The sequence below is a fragment of the Syngnathus leptorhynchus genome, chromosome 9 (genome assembly GCF_054491065.1).
Source record: "Syngnathus leptorhynchus isolate UIUO chromosome 9, UIUO_Slep, whole genome shotgun sequence".
In the NCBI taxonomy this organism is placed as follows: domain Eukaryota; kingdom Metazoa; phylum Chordata; class Actinopteri; order Syngnathiformes; family Syngnathidae; genus Syngnathus; species Syngnathus leptorhynchus.
The window spans coordinates 5,363,110-5,379,725 of record NC_141203.1 but is presented as its reverse complement, the minus strand read 5'-3'; the positions used below and the strand labels follow the sequence as shown (position 1 = coordinate 5,379,725).

The window sequence follows — 16,616 nt, the reverse complement described above, 5'->3', positions numbered from 1 at the left end:
CCATGCGCACAAACAAACACACACACACACTAAGCAAACTAAATATCCCCAAAACATATTATGGGATGGAAAGGATGGTGCCCACAAAGCTAAAAAGACACCAACACATACATAGACAAGGGCCTTGAAGTTGAAGAGCTAAAAAGTGCAGATGTTAAAAGTGGATTAAAGGATGAGCCAGGGGTAGCAGTTATGAGATTTGATGACAATCAATAGTTCAAAATGACGATTGTGTGTGTGTGTGTGTGTGTGTGTGTGTGTGTGTGTGTGTGTGTGTGTGTGTGTGTGTGTGTGTGTGTGTGTGTGTGTGTGTGTGTGTGTGTGTGTGTGTGTGTGCGCGTGCGTGCGTGCGTATATATATACTTGTCCTTTGGTATCCGTGGTCCAAATTTTCTTGTGAGGACATTTCTCTTGGCGGGACAGTTAGGCTGGTCCAAGTATGAAACCTTTTTTTGCAGGCCACATTGCTGTTATTGTTTCATTTGGCCAGCTGTAGAGAAAAAGGTCTAGATTTTTTTTTTTTTTATTTAATTTTTTTAAAGAATGAATGAATTAAATTTTTTAGATTTGGGTCATGCATACAATAGCATGGTCTTAAAGGGCACAAAACAATCAAATGATCTGGCACCAGGATCAATATTTGTAACCATATAAATGTATGGCATGGCTTTACATCTTATTACTACATATGGGTATCAATAATAATAATAAAAAAAAGCTTGTAATGTCTGTTAAAGGTGAAGAATGGCAATTTCAGCCCATTCAAGCGCTACGTAATAGCCCTCCCCAACATTTGAGTTTGAGACATATACTTTAACCCTATTGTGTGGTGACACCAAATATTATCCAACCTAATTTAAATGGCCATTACTGTCAATGCAGGTATGAATACATATCTGATGAGCATTACATGCCACGTGACCTCTAACCTCCCACTCCACCCCCTCCGTGACACCAATAAAAACTGCCAAAAGTGGGGCAGGCAGGGTGAAACAGAAGTGGATGTACTCTGTTTAACGTGGCATGCTTTCGCTGCCTAAAAAGCTCGAGCAGGTCCAACATTGCCAAGGCAAATGGAGGTCATCGGAGGAGGAGGGGGGGGGAGCTTTGCGCCCCACTTTGCTCGAGTGCTTTCCCACAGGAATAAACAAGACAGTAAATGGGACAAGGGCAGAGCAGTATTTATGCCATTTAGTTGACTTTTTTTTTTTTTCCTGATAATCCTGGCTTGGTTTGTCACATTCAGTTGTCACCTTGTGTCTGAAATTTGTGATTGCCACCCAAATTTATATGCATATTGCTGCACTTATTTGCATTAACCTGTGAAATTGTTTCAGATAAGGTTAGCGTAACTATTTCAGCTTCTCACCAGCAGTCAATTCGTAGCCAAAAGACGGCGGTGAGGTGGTCATCAGCACCTTGTTCTCTGGACCTGCTGAAGCTTTCTGTATCTTGGTGAAAGGAAAACAGACAAATGTGACAGAAACCGCACTTTGGCTACAAGGTGGCTGCTAATTTCTTGCTTTTTTTCTAGTCAGTCATGGAAAGGTGAATGGTTTTTATTAATGAATAGAAAAATTCTTTATTTTCCTTTAACAACACAGCTTCATTTGGTTCACTGATTGTTTCTCTTTGATTATTATATTTAAAATGGTAATCATGAGTAAATTTCTATTGATTGCCCAACCCTATAGGAAATGAATAAGTCTTAAAATAAATTGTGCAATTAAAATGTTAAACAAATTTGTAAAATCATTAATGAAATGAACTTTTCCAGAAATAAGACCACAGACAAAGAAGCAATTACAAATGAGATCTTTATAGAATTTCCTCAAAAAAAACAAAGCCCATCCAATCAATACCAATTAGAAAGTTTGCTGCCCCAACTCCCAAAGGCAGGGAGGGAGGGCAGCATTGCTACAGGCAACTCTCCCACCCTTCTTACTACTACAGTAAACATGCTGGAGTTTGCTTTCCAGAAACTTTTTGCATTCAAACATATTTATTCTGATTAAAATCATACAAATGTGTAGCAGTTATTTCCCAAGCTGCACTTTATAGCCTGGAAGCTACTACAGAAAGCAAAGTCTACATCTAAACAGCTCTGGAGTTCTAAGTTTGACGGCAGAAACGGGACCGGAAGCGTCCGGGCTCGACATGTTCCACCTCCGCAAGAACTGGAGAGCAGTAATATATATATATATATATGCAAATACAACAATGACAATAAACCACATGTTCGTTTTCTTTTAAGATTGCCATGTGCCAGACATTTACTGGAGAAAAAGTCGGACCAAATCAAGAGTTATTACGCACACAGTAGGAGAATCAGAACACTTCAACGCTACGCTTAGGAAACAGATTTTGCTCTTTGACAGCTTGAGTCCAAACCTTGGCATGTTTTTTTTTTCTTCAATTCTATTTGCAATTATTTTTGTTTACCTCAGATCAATAGGGAGAATTTGAATAAATCAGATGACTGGCCCCGCAAAGGCCCTGAACACAGATGTGGATTTTATTATCAAGTAGGTATTGAGTACGATGTATCTTGAACATTAAAAAGCTCACACTACCCGGAATATAGAAATTTCACGCATACAGGTGACATTCAACATTCAAGTGCCAGTGTTTTTTCGTTTTTTTTTTTTTTTTGTACTGTCTTTTGGTCAAGTTTTCTGAAACTTTCAAAGAATCACTTTTGAGGCTTACAAAAATAAATATTTGTCAAAAATGCTTAATAAATTACACAAAAACTAGCAGCAAAAGTAGAATCTAGAAATCTGTGCAAATTGCTAAATTCCCAACCCACCAACTGCTAATCCCCCCTGGTCCCAAATAAATCCTGTTTCTTAACATTTTGAACTCAGCCCCATTTGTAAACAAGCTGCGTTTTTTTTTTTTCCTTCTCAAACTCCCCCAAACACTACCAATCTTCACACACACTGTACTTGGAAGCCTAAGGACACATAAGCCAGACATTTTTATAAAACTCTGGATGTGCAATAAAAGAACGTTAGTAAAACTATGGACACAAACACGCACACGCACGCGTGCACGAGGGTTATCGACGTGGCGAAATCAAGTAGCACCATTCGACGTCGGCTTCTCAACGCGATCAGGTCATCTGCTTTAATTCGCATTAGTTTTATCAAAAAAACAAAAACAAAAACGTTTTCAAGGCACAACACACCTGATGAGAGAATCTGAGCATCGGAACACCGGCTGATGTGACCGTGCAGACAGTACTTTAAATGACCCCCCCCCCTCCCCAAGGGAACAAAAAACCCTCCCTCATCCAGTGGTTACACCAATGATAACTGCACCCTGACTCTTAGCCTCACCTCGTCACTTCCTGGTTGAATTGCTAAATAATTTTTTATAACAAGGGTGGGAAACCTTTTTATCCGATCGAGTACTCACTGAACGCAGGAAAAATCTAGTTCTACACTGTTGCCCTGATTGCATGGCCAACCCCTGCTTTAACGCGGCACCCTCCCCTTGCAAAACGCAGCTTGAAAAAGAGAATATTTTTAAGCCTGCGACTCATGTGACCTTTAACCTTGACCAAAAAACATAACACTTGCACATGCAGACAGTCGCAGTGCGAGATGGTCGACGCTGCAATATATATGCCCTCCCGATGCGGTGGTCCTTTTAATGCAGCCTACTTTCACCATTTATGCAGGCGTTTTTTTTTTTTGTTTCGATGCAAGCAAATAAAATAACCAAGTCGGATTTTTTTTCTCTACATTTTTGTACATCAAAAAACAAAAGTGAATAACAAAAACACCGCCCACTTTGTGTAGCTAGCGCTCGGTAACATGGTAGCTGCCGTAACACTGTCAAGTCAATTGAAATAAGAAGGAAAACAAAATGGAGTAATAAGTTTGTTGAAACATCAGCCATTGCTGGCACTGAACTGGATGACGCACATTTTCAGGGGCATGGTTATTTTCCAAAAACCATCACCTTGACGTTATCAAAAGGAGCCAGTTCAGGATAGAGTGAGCAAAAAAAAAAAAAAAAAGAGAAAAAAAAAAAAAGATATTAAAACGCAGATAATTCAGAGCGGCACAGTGGGCCCGTCAGCTGTTTGGTAGAAAATTTGAGGTTCAAATGGAATCGTGACTCAAAGAGCCACAAAACCCTAGTTTTGCCAAGGTTTGATTTCGTATGAGCTTATTTTCTCTTATTTCTAACCTTTCTATGTAACATCAAACTAAACAGTCAAAACTAAAATTTGGGCTCTTGGCCATTTTTTTCCATCTGGTGAAATATAAACAGATTTATCTTGTTTCAATTCCAAAAGGCAGAGAACATGAATACACAAGTGATCCTCCGGTGGTTGGTTTGGCAATTTTGGGGGGGTTGAGGGATTTCTTCTCCCCCAAAATGCTTCTTCAAATAGTGACTGTGCATTAAGTCAGAGTCCATGCTCACACTCAGAGGTGCGCTCGCCGCTGCAGTACACATGCGCGCGTACACGTGCTGCTGCCGACTTTCCTTAGCGTCACGCTGCGCTCGTGCGATCGTTTTGAGAAGAGCGCCTGGCCGAGAACCAGGCTGGCTAATGTACTGTGTGTCAGTGAAGCTACACAGGGAGGGTGGTTAGGGTCTGGCGTTTTTTCTTTTTAAACATGTGGTTTTCCATCAGGGTGGCATGGCAACCTACTCCTCTGGCGACTAGTTTTCCCACCAGTCCACACTTCCTGAGTGGCTGTAGTTTCCGCCGTAGCCGTCGTTGCTGTAGAAGTTGCCTCCGAAGCCACCTGAGGAAGCCACACAAAATTTGGATCAGCTTCAGTTGGTGAACATTAGGTAGCCTCCAATTTTTGATTTTTTTTTTTTTTGCATAATTCAGTAAAAATGGTAATTGTTGCATTAGTACGATGCAAATTTGCGGGTTTGAGACCTTTAACATGAATGTTGTCTGGGTCAGCAAGTTTAGTGCATCTTCGTCACAAACTGCAATGGGATATTTATAAGTTCTATTCTTATTCTGCCCTTTGTAAAAACAACCTAAAATGGCAGGATTTCCAAAATGTCTTTGTTTTAACACTTCCACAGCATCTAGTAAGTTCTAAATTCGTAAGCGCACAGCCGTGAAACTACCGTAGAATTGTTGGTTGCTTTTTTTTAAACTAAAGTCTCAAGTTTTTGAATTAATATATTTAATTTGTTTCGTTATTGTTATCTGGAGATTTCCTCATTGGAGAAATGTTTTCGGACAACAAAATATGATTTTCTGCTGTGCATACGTGAATATAAGGAAAATGCCTAATCAAAAAAAATTTTTTTTAAATGTACAGATCAGGCACATGACTAACCTCCGCCGAAGCCGCGGTTCCCTCCGTGTCCGCCAGAGGATCGGCCAGTGCGGTTGCCACCAAAGCCTCCAGATCCCCCTGGTGTCTGTCGATAGTCCCGAGCACCAAAGCCACCAGAAAACCTGCTAAGACATTGGAGGTTGTTCATACCAAAATTTGGACTTTGATACATACAATATTTGTTAAGTACCTCAATATTGGACCCAAAATAACAATCTAATAAATCAGTAAAAGTTGCATAAACGAAACGTAACATTTTCATTTGGGTTATTATTCAATCAAAATATTAGAATATGCTTCATCAGAAAATTTACATTTTAAACTCACACTTGATAACATTAGCACACAAGCACTGTTTAACACTATTGAAGACCGAATCGTCATGCAGTCAGTATTGAGCAGGTGATGACCATTTTCATGGCCGAATATGCAGCTTGGACACATTTTATTGAGCAGCCCTAACATACACGAATGGACATCATTTCCGGCTTCCAGTACGTGATATAGCTAGCCTTTGTGGGGATTGTCAGATCTGTGCAAGTTACCTCTTGGAGCGACCACCGCGACTGCTGCTCTTGTGCTGGTGCTCATAGGCCAGGCTGTCAAGCCAGGTGGGGACCTCCTGTTTGGCCTCCACTAAAATGTCCAGCAAGTCTTTGGTTATGTTGCTGTTTTTGTCGTTAAAGAACGACGTGGCCAGACCTGTGCGTGAACAACCCAACACAAATATTAGGGAACTTGCAACATTGGTGAGCAAATAAAGAGACAAATGTGCACGGATACAACTAAAAATCATTCACTAAAACTGGTTGCATGGAATTTCATTATCAATTTGTTGCGTCATGCTATTATGTTAGTCAACCACTGTATCGCATGATGCACTCTGCCTTAAAATCTACAAAAAGGGGGCGGTAGAGGCTGAGATGCCGAAATGAGTTAAACATTCTTTCAAATGGAATCTAAAGGCTACGCCAACTTTCTCCAAAATAAAGACATTTTATAATCCAATGATTGAAAATTCTATTTGATCTAAATGGTAAATGAAGGAGACTCAAGTTTTGCTAGACCATACAGCACTTTAAGACTCACAATCACTTGAAAGAGAACACGCTAGCACGTGACTGCCACTTTTACCACGAGAAAAGTTGTTCTGTATAATGGCTTACTTTAACTAGGATCACTTGCCATACTACAGCCGAAGGTAGAACCTGGAGTGTTTTTGGTTGTTGTTTTTTTTTTATAAATAAAGCATCATTGGAAAAAATTCATACCAAGGTTGCCCACACGTCCCGTACGGCCAATGCGGTGAACGTATTCTTCAATGTCACTGGGCAGGTCAAAGTTAATGACGTGCTTCACGTTAGAGATGTCCAGACCTCTTGCAGCCACCTACCAAACCAAAACCAACAATAAGTCATCTACCTCACACTGAGCATCACTTTTTTTTTTTTTTTTTAAATAACTTACAGCCGTTGCCACCAAGATTGGGCAGCGCCCTGAGCGGAATTGGTGAAGAGCTTCCTCGCGGTCTCTCTGAGACCGGTCACCGTGGATGCTGGTGCAGGCATAACCTTCATGATACAAGAAGTCCTCCAAAGCGTCTGCACCTTTCTTGGTCTCCACAAACACAAGAGTCAGTGAGTCTTTGCCTGTAAAAACAGAAAAAGAAAATGATGTAGGGCATTCATAATTGGTGCATTTCTGCCTAGAATGGACGATAAGTAGAACTAGTTATTGATCAGGGGTGAGCAACTCTGGTGTTCAAAGGTCACTTTCCAGCATGTTTAAGATGCCTGGGTTCTTCAACATACCAGATTCAAATCATCAGCATCATTCAGGCTTCTTAAGTTGATCATTTCAATCAGCTGTATTAGGACAGACATGCAGAAAAGCAGCCAGAGAACCGGTGTTGCTCACCACTGTTCTAGGTCATGACAAAAGATAACCAAAATAAATTAAAAGTTAAAAAAGGGATTGAAGTAGCTTCACGCTGGACTATCATTAATTTTCATTTATTTGACTTAAAAAAAAAAAAGGTACTGCAGATGGGCAAGATCTTGAAATATAAGTATAATGGAGTGTTTGATGGATAGGAAAGGCCATTCCACATCACATTTACAGCCAAGTGCCCCAGAAGGGAGGACAAAAAAATCTGAGCTCAACCTTGTCATTCCTCAAACATGAGTATATTTTAATTAACAGGACCATGTCAGCCACAACGAATGGCAGGAAACACCGAGCCATTTTAAACGGTTGACATCCACACTGTGGAGATGAAAACTGAGCAGCATGTTGACTGGGGAATGAAGGGGCAAATCAAATAATAAAAAAAAAAAGGCGCAAGGGGGTGACTGTGGGATGTGATGTTTCTTTTTTTGTATTCACACTCACCTGGCTTTTCTGGGGCATCTGTCCCATTTTCCTGAATCTCATTGGGAATAACTAAGATAAAAATAAACCAGGCCAGAGTGTAAGCCTGTGTGGTACATAGCATTCACATTTTATGCAGACTGCCTACTAAACACAGAATGCATTCTACTAAAGCTGTTTAGCTAGGCATGGGGGCACCACAAGGAAAATGCTATATGGGAGGGTTAAAAAAAAAAAAAAAAAAGGAAACAAAAACAATGGGTCCTCCCTCACCTGTGGCATTGAGAAGGTCCAAGAGGAAGGACCTCTTGTCAGGCTCCTCCACCCAGACCACCTTCTGGGTGATGTTTTCTGAAGTGGACCCAACGCGACCGACCGCCAGGAAAATGTAGTCTTCAAGGAAATCACGCGCCAGGATCTACACAAAACATACCCCGAATCAGTAAGACTAGTAATCATATTTGAGCTTTGATTTTGGCTTCTCACAATTATAACATCATCCAAGAAAGACCATTTTGCTGAACACTGCAGTGTGTATCAAGTTCCTGTTTGTCAAAGACCCCTGAATACACCCGTGTTTGCAGCAAACAGATGACATCATAAATATTCAGCTTTCCTTGAGCGTTCTTTGTCTATTGACACTACAATGAGTTTATAGCGCTGTGAGATGTTACAGCTCATCTGTATTTTGTTTTGCAGCAACACCGATTGTTAGCTGGAGAGCTAACATGGCACACTATGATGTGGAAGTAAACATTTCTTTTCCCAATAATCATCTGGCACTATGAGATAGTATTTTTATACACAGACCTGGATTTCCTTGGGGAAGGTGGCGCTAAACATCATGGTCTGCCGGACGCCTTTAGGTGGCATGGTGTCTTGCTCCACAATGCGTCTTATCTGTGGCTCAAAGCCCATGTCCAACATGCGGTCAGCCTCATCCAGCACCAAGTAGCTATACATTTAAAAAATAAACATTAAACAAATCTTATCCCAGGAGTTCTCCGAGCTTTAAATTCACCATGGTGTTATACTGACTTGCAGTAGTCAAGACCGATCTTGCCCCTCTCCATCATGTCCACTAGGCGGCCCGGTGTGGCAACCAGCAAGTGGCAGCCTCTCTCCAACTCCCTGATCTGCTGGCCAATGTCGGCGCCACCGTATACCACACACGGGCGCACGCGTGAGCGATAAGCAAACTAGAGCGGGACACAAACACATTATTATTATTAATACTATTTAAAGCTGCACTGTGCACAATGTATTATATTGCTGTTGATGGCAGCAGACAAGGCTGTGCATACAAGTTCACCTTTCTGGCCTCATCATAGATTTGCAGTGCCAGCTCTCTGGTAGGAGCAAGGACGAGGGAGATCGGGTACTGCTTACGACGCCCATATCTTCCATTTTCCTATTAGAGTCATACATACGTCATGAGACTGAATGGATCGTTTAAATCATTTTCTACACGGGTTACCTGTCCATTATTCTTGGCGGCCTGCAGGGCATCTCCTGGTCCTAGTGTGTAGATCTGACTTAACACGGGCAAGAGGAAAGCAGCAGTCTTTCCAGATCCTAAAATAAACCATACAGCAAAATATATATATATATATATTAAAAAAAATAATAATAATTGAATGATTCAGTCTTCTCTGTCTGTGTGCGTTAAACAAATCTTACCAGTCTGGGCACAGGCCATGAGGTCTCTCTTGGACTTTATAATAGGAATGGCATGCTTCTGGACTGGAGTGGGACGTGTGTAGCGAGTCAGGGCGATGTTGCCCATGATGATCTCCCCCATGTCCACATCATGGAACTACAACAATTGAATCAAGTCAGTTGGGCAAAAACATTAGCGGAGCCACACAACTGCTGGCGAAAAACTCACGCTGTCAATGTGAGGTGGGCAGTTGCTTCCAGTGGCCTCCACGGGAATATCATCATACTTCTCAAAGTTAATCCCCGTGTTGCTGCCAGAGAAGAGCTCACTAGAAAATGACAGAAGGTTGTGTTTAGAAGAGTACAAAAACCTGACAGCAGGCCATTGGATATTTCAATAAATGAGTGGCTTACAGTTCTAGGCGCTCATTCGGAGCAGTAGGCTTGGACCAATCCTCCTCTCTGCCTGATTCCTCTGCCCAACGGCTGTTTCCTCCGCCAGAAAAGCCGCCACGTTCATACCTTAACACACAAACACTTAAATACTACGCCACAAACAACTTTTCAATCAAATACAAAGAAAATAGAGCAAGGTGGTTTAAATATGGCACTTATACCCTTAGAAGGGCACATTAAGGATGATTTGGATAACTAACACCTCCATTTAGAAAAATTGCATTTTAAAATAGTTTTACCATTACAGTGGTAAATGAGGTTTATTTGAGTTGTATGTTCCCCAAAATTGCATAGTGGGCAAAATTAGTCTCAAGAATAAATTACCCTATAAAAAGACCCAACGGACAGTAAGAGTAAGAAGCAAGTAAGAGTCTCACCTTCCCCTTGAGCCTGCTCCACGGTCATTAAAGAAGGCAGATTTTGACCTGTCATTACGTCCCCCAAAGCTGTTGAAGGCGTTGTCTCTGCCTTGTCCACTCCAGTTGCCATCACCACCAAAGCCTAGAAGGAAGCAGAAAAGAATCCATCAACAAAAACATTTCCTGAAAATTTGTATTTAGACCAATAGGTGGCATTCATTCATGTATCTCTTTTAATAATTTTGCATACATTTTTTTTTTTTGCGGGGGCAATGTAGGCCTGATTTTGCGCAAGTCGATAAGCAGCATGACAGTGAGACATTTGTTAAACCAAGTGTCACCTCGATCATGGCGAGGGGGTCCACGCCCTCCAAATCCACCACCGTTTGAGCGGTTGTCGTGGTATCCGTTCACAAATCCGTTGCTGCGCCCACCATCCCATCCAGAGGAATCTTGCGTAGAACAAATTTTTAAAAAGATTAGTCTTGCGAAGACCCTACTAGAATGTTGCATATTACTTTTAGTTTGCAAAGAACATTCAGCCCATTTATACCTTTAACATTCAAAGACTGAAGGATACCAGCAACTACTAAAAAAAACTGGCAGAACTTCACACAAGTTAAATTTGAGCAGAGCAAAAAGCCAAGCATTGTCTTGAGGTGCTGACAAAATGACAAATCTTAAAATATGGCACGTTTCAGACTACCCTTTGATTCCAGCTGTCAACACTAACACCTCTCTCCCTTTCTTGGTTTTGTATACAGAACACAGATGTGGTGTGAAGGGACAAAGTCAACTTGGCATTGGTCCCTCTTTAGAGGCACTGTCGAAGCAGTAACTGAGTGGGAATATTTCAACTCTGCAAGGTATTTCCGCAAAGCCAGGATGGAGGTTTTACATCTGGCAATCACAGTTGTGCTGGTTAAATGACAAAGCCCGTAAAAGTATTAAATTGCTCAACAAATAATCCAACCAATACAAATGCTATAATGAGAAGTGAAAACTTTGTTAGTCTGGTACCACGTGGAAAATTATTATTATTTTTTTTTTTTTTGCATGACCATTTCAGATGCTTAGAGCCATGCAAAATATTTCATACGTCAGCAATTTTTCCATTATTTAGATTTACAGGGATCAGATTGAGTGACAATGCAGATGTACATGTTTCTTGGTACAAATTTGGCATGAAATTAATATATAATTAGACATTCCTTTTAAGTTTTTTTTGTCATTATCGGGATATATTGTTAAACTATTTCAGACAATATATTGGGAATGTCATATGTATTGTGTATAGTGCCATTGTTGTACTGTGATCCACATATGGGCCTAACATGAGTTACCTTAATCGTCCCACCCCTAGTGTTCATGTCATGTCTCTTAATTGCAACAATCTTTGCTCCTCAAAAAACTGAAGGCGACCCAGATGTTTTCACGCTGCCATTTTAAGGAACGTCTTAATTGTCTTATACACACACATCAAGGAGGACTAAGCAAACTTGAGAACATGGAAATTTCCACGAGACAAAACAAATTACGCTAATTACTTTTCATGAATGCAGAGCATCTAATTAAAGTATTTCGTCATACTATGCCTCGGCAAGGGCCGATTACCGGTTTGACAATTTACAGCAGTTTTGAAAAGCTCCATTACAACTATTACAGTTTGTTAGGGGTTATGGGCTGCTCTTTTTTTTTTTTTTTTTTTGAGAGTACGTCTAAGCAGCACAATCGAGTTCTGAAGCGGTTTAAAAAAAAAAAAAAAAAAAAAAAAAAAAAAAAAAAAAAGGGGGGGGAGCACACCAAAATAAAATAGAAAACAGCTGATTTAGCCTGGACAGATGCAGAAAATTCGTGTTGCTGCTGTCGCAATTATATAACGGCGAACACTGCACAAGCTGGACACCCATCGTTGTTGCTACTAGAATCTGTCAGATGTGATCGAGACACAGTGTCCTAAAAATTTTTTTAAGTGCACTTGTGTAGGTGATACTGTGACACCATGATATTTTGCTCAGTTATTATAAGGTGAGCATGTAATATCAGCCCATTCCTAACAATGTCACGTCGTCTGTGTTTGCTTTACATTTTTTTTTTCCCAACCAGACCATCTTTCGCCCCACTCCCTATATGTACTCTAGTAAATTGTATCCAGTGGAACCTCACTTGACAAGTCGGTTTAGTCACCATATAAAGATCCAACTCCACACCAAGTGGTTACACTCCTTGAGGACTCTTATCCTGAACTGTACAGTTCGAGATATAAATAATATTAATACATAGTATACTATCATAATATAATTTCTTAGGCTCCGTGGTTTTGTTTGGGGGGGGGGGGGGGGCATACCATTGATGGCAAAAAGAAACAAAATATGACGATTATGTAGGGGAACCTGGGTATTTTATATCAAAGGTAGAAAAAAAAGCCACAAGTGACGTGGCAATGCATTTATTTATTAAAAAGCACAATCAACATATTTTTGGGATTTTAGCTCAAAAAGCCAAGACACTGACTCAAGTCAGGAAGGCATGTCAGGGTGTACAACACGCGTTTCACCAGTCTCCGCTGTAGGCATGGCAAAGGGCAACCCCTTGAGAGGCCAGTCTTGGGTAACGTGAGCAAAGGTAGGGAACCAGGCTATAAAAAGACTCACATGGAGTAACCGACTCATGCGATATGAGAGGGTGAGGACACGACTCAGCACTAATAGTTACCAATCACAAGGTCATTCTGTTTTCGTGTTGAGGAGTTAGTTCTTTAGGTCCCCTGATTCTCTGCCTGCCGTGGGTTTGGGGGAACTCAGAAACATTGCAAGTGGCCTTGGTCAAATTGCAGTTGTTTTTTTATTCATTTTTTCATTATTAATATTTTTTAATAGATGCAATTCACTTTGTGCAGATTTTCAACCACAGTTCGATGAAAAATGTGGTTTTTAAACACACACTTTCGACTGCTTTGGGACCTACCAAGAGAGCTTGACGTGTTGTGGGTGTCGTTACTCTGGCTTACCAGAAGTTACGATGTTGCAGTACATTCAATGGCGAGCAAAATTTTGGAATTCAAGAGGGAGGATTTTGACAACCTACACGTTTGAGCTGATCGGGATGTGAGCCGGTCAGTGAAAGTAAAAGTGGTGACTATCAACGCCATGGAAGAGCAGACTGGAAAGTGCCCAGTGTGGGGCGAAAATACAGACTAGTATGTTTGTGTACCGCTATCTATCCATCCGAGATAAAATGTTAAACAGCTATAATATTGAGCTACGTTTTCCAGGCATGACATTTTTTTGCATGTCACATGCACAGTAATGCAATGCTACAGTAACTGCTTAATGCTTTGGCGTCTGAGCCATCACAGCTCCAGAAATACCCAAAGACCAAAGGTCGCTCTTATATTCGTGATTAAACTGCTGCATAGCTACGATCCAAAAGCTTTTAATGAGAGTTATGCATCGCAAATGGGCTCTAAAGGTGTCAATAATTGTTTTTTTTATCTCTGCTTTTTGACCTTTAAGGCAACAACAAAATGACTGAAGTCCAACCACATTTTCAGGGAAAATGCCCCCCAAAAACATTGCCTAGGATCAATTCCAAGAGTTTTTAGTGATCCTACAGTTATTGAAACATGAAATTTTAGTTGACAAAAGAACAGGTGATTGTTACTCATGAGTATGTCCAGCTGCTCAGTATCAATTCATACAAAAAGCAGCCTAAAATGTAAACAATGATCTAATGGTAGAACAATTTTCTAAACAAACTAAGTGGTGAAGAAGTTATCTTTGATGTCTAAACAAACTTTAAGCGATTAAGTTATTATATAGTTTTTAACTGGATTGACATTGATATAAGCATTACAATTCAATTGCAACTGCATTCACACTTCTACAAAGTTGATGCCAATGCACATTACATATTCCAAAAAGCATAATGGCTAGAGACAAGCCTGAAAATGATCAGGGGAGGTATAAAATTCCATTAAGACTAGTTGACTATTGTAGTGTTCAAAATGGGGAGTGGTTTTACTTTAACACCATGAAATGTAATAAGAAGTAATGATTTACAAAAATTGTTTTGCACATCACAAATTACATGATTGCATGGTCAAGATTGAAGTGTTTCATATTTGCCTGCAAGCAAGCCAGCAGCATAGCACATCATTTGAACCCATGGTTAAATCATGAAGTAAAGAGCCCCCATCTTAATCTAACCTTGGCCCACCCGCCTTCACACCGGCTTTGCTACGGCTACTTCATGCATGTGTATATGCAGATTTGCCCTCAGCAAAAGCAGACAGAAGGGACTTACAGAGATTTACTGGTGCCACTGAATAACCGCACTGTCTAGCAGCGGAATACGCATTTCCTGCTGTGGAATAAAAGCACAGTAAAAAAATTTTTTTTTTTAAATTAAGCGTGTTATAAAAGATTTCAAAGATGTATTTAAGTGTGAACTGCCTGGCATACTATATGTCATTAAAGCTATCATTGCAGCTAGGGACCCTTGTGCAAATGAGCATCGATGCCCCGAAAATAATTTGGAGCCAATTAGTTTGATGCCTCATTAGCCCAACTATAAACAACGTCAAATGATCGAGTGGTTACTTGTTCACAAAATATACTACCGTAGCGAAGAGCAGAATAACAGATTGTCTGGGCAATATGTAACCTCATTGTTTTTACTGTTATTTGGCCTCCCTCCACCATGATCTCAGACCTTGAAACAAAAGAACCCAAATGGGGTGGTGATGGTGTTTGCTGGGTACATAAAAAAAAAACTCACCATTTTTGGGACCATCTTTGTTCCTCAAGTGAGGTGGAATGTAACGTCCTGGGAAAAAAAAAAAAAGAGTAAGAGAGCCTATTTCAGAATTTGAGAAAAGGAAACAGAAAGGACACCATGCCACTAGACTGATGCATCGAGTAGATAGGCATACAAATTCAGACAAAGGGGAATCACAGCATACCCACCAGTCACTTCCTTCAAATGTGAATCACCATTTCAGCTGTACTTAAAACCTTACACTTTAATCAAATACTTACTGCCTGTTCCTCCGCCTTGTCCCTCAACAGAGTTCAAGTCTAGGGCAGCAAGCTACAAAAAAAAAAAAAAAAACAACACACAAGTATGAGATTACATAATACGTTATTGTGGAATAGAAGAGACAATTTGCATTTATTTAATTTTACGTTCCGCTTGAGACGCTGCGATATCATGTGCGTCCAGTGTTATCCGGGGACGTCATTCGATATCAGGAAACGCTATAAACTTTTTAAAATAACGTTACGTTCATCCGATAAAGTGCATCGGCGACCATTCACGCAACTCGCGATGCGTGAATGTTGGTGTCTTAAATCTAGCCGGTGTGTGCTTTGAAGACCCGCAGCCAACGGTTCTCATTTTTTTTTCTTCTGCGCCACGTTTCAGGTTGAGAAGGCCCAATGTTAGCTAACCTGCTGTACCGGCCGGTAAATTGTTTTTATATATCCCAAAACGGCAGGCAGACGCTTGACAGTTAGCGTATGTTGTTCATGTTTTAAAAGCCAACGTGGTTGGTTAAAAAAAAAAGTGGTCACGGGAAATATTGGCCTCGGCGGGTTGTAACGAGGCATCCGCCATCACAACCTTTCTTAACAAGCGAAATCATCGCCTCCATTTTGCTAGTCGCCATGTTAGCTTTAGCTAGCAACGAGGCTCGACATCATACGCGCTTAACGGCAAACCGCGACATTTTAACAAGAGTAGGAAGTAGACAACGGGAAAAAAAAGACTTACCTGCTGATCTAGACCGTGTGGATTATCAACGACCACATGACTCATAACTAGAGAGTAGTAGGGGATTATTTTCTGAGGAGAAAGGATTTTTTTTCTTTGTTAGCGCGACCGGGCTACACTGCAACTTTGTTTCCTCGTCTGTTTGGACAAAGTTAAAGCTGAGAGAGTTTAAAGGGCTGACGAAACAAAAAAAAGATGTTCACTTAAAAAAATCAATAAAACGCCGACACTTATGTTTATTCTAAAGTTTCGAAAATAAGCAGTCGCTGTTGCTGTTGCCGGCAAGATTGACCGTGGTGGAATGAGACGTTAGTCGTTCAGGTAACGCGAGATATCACCACTATTGACTGCCTGGAAAAGACCGGAAATATCGTGAGACTCTCTTGACGTCTCGTGGGTGGAAGTGCACGGTTGTGTAATTGGATCAAAATGAATCATCGGCGTTTCGGTATCATTATGTGTCATGGGAAAAAAAAAAAACATTGTAGTGCAAAATATGAATCATGTTTATTAAAACAAGATTGCTTGTTTTATTAATGACAATCTAGGCCTGCATAGTTTTGGCCAAAATGACAATCACATTTTTAAAATGAGCTTACAGACAATTGTTTGTCCCAACTATTCATCACATTAGGAAAAAAAAATCTTCTGTAGTACTTAACAACGAATATGT

The 16,616-nt window shown here is 40.5% G+C and overlaps 1 protein-coding gene across 4 annotated transcripts; it reads right to left on the bottom strand.

Moving 5' to 3' along the window:
• Positions 1-1,798: 1,798 nt before the first annotated feature.
• ddx3xa (DEAD-box helicase 3 X-linked a) lies at positions 1,799-16,344 on the bottom strand. 4 transcript variants are annotated; one of them, XM_085921274.1, is made up of 19 exons: positions 15,944-16,344; positions 15,211-15,262; positions 14,951-14,998; positions 10,513-10,623; positions 10,190-10,313; positions 9,771-9,878; positions 9,586-9,685; positions 9,378-9,513; positions 9,175-9,272; positions 9,010-9,108; positions 8,736-8,896; positions 8,508-8,652; positions 7,971-8,115; positions 7,719-7,769; positions 6,795-6,976; positions 6,599-6,716; positions 5,873-6,029; positions 5,328-5,452; positions 1,799-4,769 (listed from the first exon to the last, which is right to left on the bottom strand). In XM_085921274.1, exons 1-19 carry the CDS (start codon positions 15,986-15,988, stop codon positions 4,684-4,686), a joined length of 2,091 nt encoding a protein of 696 aa, XP_085777400.1. In that variant the 5' UTR covers positions 15,989-16,344; the 3' UTR covers positions 1,799-4,683. The 4 variants fall into 4 exon arrangements, with proteins under 4 accessions (XP_085777400.1, XP_085777401.1, XP_085777402.1 ...); XM_085921275.1 differs by having other exon boundaries at positions 5,328-5,449; XM_085921276.1 differs by lacking the exon at positions 7,719-7,769.
• Between the last annotated feature and the right edge of the window lie 272 nt (positions 16,345-16,616).

Bases quoted from the DNA above. Each gene is read 5' to 3' on its own strand.
- ddx3xa (XM_085921274.1), bottom strand. From the start codon at position 15,988: ATGAGTCATGTGGTCGTTGATAATCCACACGGTCTAGATCAGCAG. The intron at 9,109-9,174 runs GTAACCCGTGTA...TGACTCTAATAG, and splicing joins CCGCCAAGAATAATGGACAG to GAAAATGGAAGATATGGGCG. The intron at 8,897-9,009 runs GTGAACTTGTAT...GTCCCGCTCTAG, and splicing joins TCTATGATGAGGCCAGAAAG to TTTGCTTATCGCTCACGCGT.